Source organism: Ophidiomyces ophidiicola (assembly GCF_022830035.1).
Source record: "Ophidiomyces ophidiicola strain CBS 122913 chromosome Unknown scaffold_1, whole genome shotgun sequence".
NCBI lineage: Eukaryota > Fungi > Ascomycota > Eurotiomycetes > Onygenales > Onygenaceae > Ophidiomyces > Ophidiomyces ophidiicola.
Genome location: NW_026054641.1, coordinates 1,186,235 through 1,190,094, shown reverse-complemented (window position 1 = coordinate 1,190,094; position 3,860 = coordinate 1,186,235). Strand labels below are relative to the sequence as shown.

At 43.1% G+C, this 3,860-nt stretch overlaps 1 protein-coding gene across 1 annotated transcript; it reads right to left on the bottom strand.

Annotated features, from left to right (window-relative positions):
- Positions 1-1,639: 1,639 nt before the first annotated feature.
- LOZ57_000411 (uncharacterized protein) lies at positions 1,640-2,755 on the bottom strand (the record flags this gene model as incomplete). Its single annotated transcript, XM_049249514.1, has 2 exons — positions 1,640-2,571; positions 2,623-2,755. The coding sequence occupies 2 exons, from the start codon at positions 2,753-2,755 to the stop codon at positions 1,640-1,642; spliced, it is 1,065 nt and encodes a 354-aa protein (XP_049111708.1).
- Positions 2,756-3,860: the final 1,105 nt, after the last annotated feature.

The window sequence follows — 3,860 nt, the reverse complement described above, 5'->3', positions numbered from 1 at the left end:
AAAAATTTCTGTTATTTCCCCTCCGTTTCTAGTATGATACTCCCGACGTGGAGATGACCTTCATTGGTCCTATCACAAGGTAGGATTACTGATCTTGATGCCATTGATTTTATTTGAATGAAAATATTATGCAATTTTGATGTTCAATAATCATTTGGAGTGGTATATTTGGTGGAAGCCTATTCCTGCAGGAACATTTCTCCTTGTAAATACAGGTTTTGGGAGCACGGGAACGCTGAAAATTGATATTTTTTATTTTTTTCCTTATCCATTTTTTCAGGAATCAATTGATAGCAAGCGTTCCTACTACTATTTTCTGGTTGATGGGACACATTTGACTATAAAATGAATGATTTCTGGAGGCTGATTGAGAATGTATATAATTGAGTATATCTATGGTTTCTTACCAGCCAATCACTGCACATTCTTTCTCCTATGTCACTCTTAAGTTGTCCTGATTTAATATTCTTTTATCTATGCTATTCTAATCTAAAATAAAACAGAAATAACATATTCAACAACTACCACTGGGGCAGTAATACTTTCAACTACTTCGTATCATATATTCGTATAGGACATTTTTTCCCCCATCCCAGAAATCTTTTTCCTTGATTACTTTAAACTACAATCGATGTTGCCCTGTTGGAAAGCTTTTCCTCTCTTGATCTGTTACAGATATTCATGGGAAGTCTCAAGTGTTTACGCATCCAATGGCTTATATGTATGTATAGCACATAGAAATTCAGAAATTACCTAGTTACTCGATTCTGCAGTCAAATTGTTTACTGTAGACCAGCGCTTAGTTAGGGGGAGGGGCCCGTGCACTCACCGCTAGTTGGTCTTAAATCCCCAACGTCTCGATATCAATACTCTCCTGCCTCATTCACCTTCTTCGGTTATTTCACGTTTGCATTCTACAAGATATATTCGAGGGTTCTCTGCTTCGTTTTATGTTGGTAACTAATCCTAAGGCAAGGCTTTCCGTCTCTTCGGTGTTAACATCAAAGGAATTTCGGGCACTTGAGGCCCTCTGATGACTCAACCGGAAGTTATACCTCACTCACATATGTGGCAATCTAAGAACAAATATAGGATATATGTGATTTACGTTCCTTACTGCCCTTATATATTCAACTGCTACTAAACAGTGTATCACAGGGATTGCACAAGCTTTAAACTAATTAATTGTCTTGCCCACCAATCTTCCAATCTTTAAGGATTGTTAGTAAGTGCTCATTTCTCCATAGGTGGAAAGTTTCTCCTACTATGTTTATAGGAGTGGTTTCAAACAAATCTAGGGTCACCACTACGTTGTTTAACTACCCTTAGTGTTGTCAAACTGGTTTCTAGGTTTTGACTAAGTGCAGTGATATATCTCACCAGAGCTCCGGTGATTCAGAGGTGAAAAAGGAAAGTTTAGCAGTTTGTCAGTCAGCCAGTTCAATTAAGATTCAGCATAGAAATTAATCCCGAAAATCAATAGACGGTTAGTTAAAGCCCGTCATCAAGGGCCTTGCGACCTTGTCTGCCACCCGGGCATCAGTCACTCGCCAAAGGAAAATTGCAAATGATTAGTTAATCCACAATAAGCAAAATCACTCTGTCTGTTAGACCTACCTATGGAAAATACCTCCTTTCGCTAAGTCTTATCTTTTCCAACAATCGCCATCAAATGTGGCCCGCTTGGAAGAATATGCCACTCAAGCACCCTGGCGTCACCCAACGCCCCTCGATTCTCCCCGAGAAGCTGAAAAACACCTCTTCCGTTTGCTGTGCCGGACAGGGTGTCAAATGACTTTTGCATCTGTTCGCTGCCATGGGGTGTGATTTTCTTGTCCACACCATGGGTATACTCCCATCCCATATCCTTATATACCTGTTCCATCGCTTTCTTGGTGTTTCTGTTGGTAACGGTGTCCCTCATGATCCGTTGAAGATTACCCCGGTTTGCGCCTGCGACCTCGGACCATTGCTGCCATGTCACTTCAGACCATGACATACCCTCTCCTTTCCTCCCTTCGTTTTCTTTAATATTGCGTATTGCAATTATTGTTCCCTGATCCTTGCTATAACCGTTTTCAAACACTTTGAGGGTCTTTATCGTCTGAGTTTTACTACCGAGGACCCTCGTTTCAACGGTGATCGTATCATGTCCCATCACTGACTTGAAGCCTTCAGTTGAATACTTGATATTTTGAGTCATTGTGTCCTGCTCATACATCTCTTGGTAGCGCCGTGAGACTAGATCTGGCTGGCGTTCTTTTATTACTCTGTCCAGCCATACTTGCTCTGCTTTACCCATACGAGGATAAAAGTCCGCGTCGTAAGCTTGTGGCTCCTTGTTATCTTTTGTCGGTGAAGGGATTCGATCCGCAGGATCTCGTGCAGCCCCTGGGCCAATCGATAGATCACCAAACCCGGTGGTTACGTCAGTGACTGCTTTATCCAGTGCACTATTGCGGTTATTTCCTTTGCGCCCACTTCCCCCTCGACGAAGGTTAACATGTGCAGTTGGACCGTCATGTTTCAATATCTCCTCGATCCACTTCTTGCTGGCTTGATGTTGTTGCTCTATCAACGGGTTAACAATTTTTGGTTTGACAAATGACTAGGTTTGCCTACCAGCCCGAGGGCTGCTGCTAACTTCCTTGATATCATGGGGCCCTCTTGCTAACAGGCGTGAATGGGGAACTCCAGCATCAATCAGGAGTAAAGTCGCTAGGAAGGGTATTGATATCCAGATACGGGAGCGCATTCTGGCGATTATCGGGTCGAACTTTAGTCGTTTAGATTTCCTGAATGGCTACTATGAGTAAACATGGATTCTTATATATAACCATGTCCTTCAGGTGCTGCACCCAAAGCTCAGCTGGGGACTGGACACAAGCAACGATGACATCCTGTTCTCAATCGGGACTTTCTCCGGTCTCTGTGTAATAGGGCACCGGTAACTCACACCCATACCCAAGCAATCTCTTCGACAGGTGACCATTTGGCGAGCCCCCTAATATCACCCTCAAGTTTGAGTCGCGCCATATATCACCATTGCCTCTTGTTTCATAGCTGACTATCTGCCGAAGAGGAAAATATTTGTATGGTTGCACATACATACACGTATGATGGCCGCATACATGTTTACTATGTCTGTATTATATGCCCAATTGCGGAGGCGAACCGTGACCATCATTAAGAATGCGGTCTGCACGAAGCTACATTTCTCCGGGCATGAATCGGACTTATCGCCTCAATCAAACGCAGCCTCGCTTTGACTAAGTAAAGTGGCAGTTTCACCACCCACCCCTATCTTACGTTCACCTCAGGAGTTATGGCATGTACGGCCTAGTTTCTAGTGAGAGGTTTTTTTGGGATAGTACAGGTCTATCGATAGCTTAAAAGTTCTTTTAAGCCAATAGATGGGACAAATCGACTACCAAATATTCCAGATAATGCACCACGCGGCGAGTATGCCATGGATACAATGGGAGTAGATAATACTGTGTTATAATACGATATGATAGCTCTACATACAATTAAGAGAGCCAATTCAAAAGAGAAAAAGAGAAATTGCAACAAAGACAAGATGAACCAAAGCCAAGCTTCCGCCAGCCGGGGCGGTCTGGTTCGTCTGCTGCATACCCAGGCCTTGCCTGTAAAACACCGGCCTTAAACAGGAAAGAGTTGCCTCCGGTGCCGTCAACATACCCGGATAGGATGCGGAGCCATTTTTATGCCAAAACAATGTCATTATCGGAGTCACGCCGTGTATAGCGCGTCTAAGACTGACATAGTCAACTGCAACGCGAACTTCGGTCTTTTCAAAAATGGTGATATTATTATTTTTCTCCGTTGTTGGGTAACAC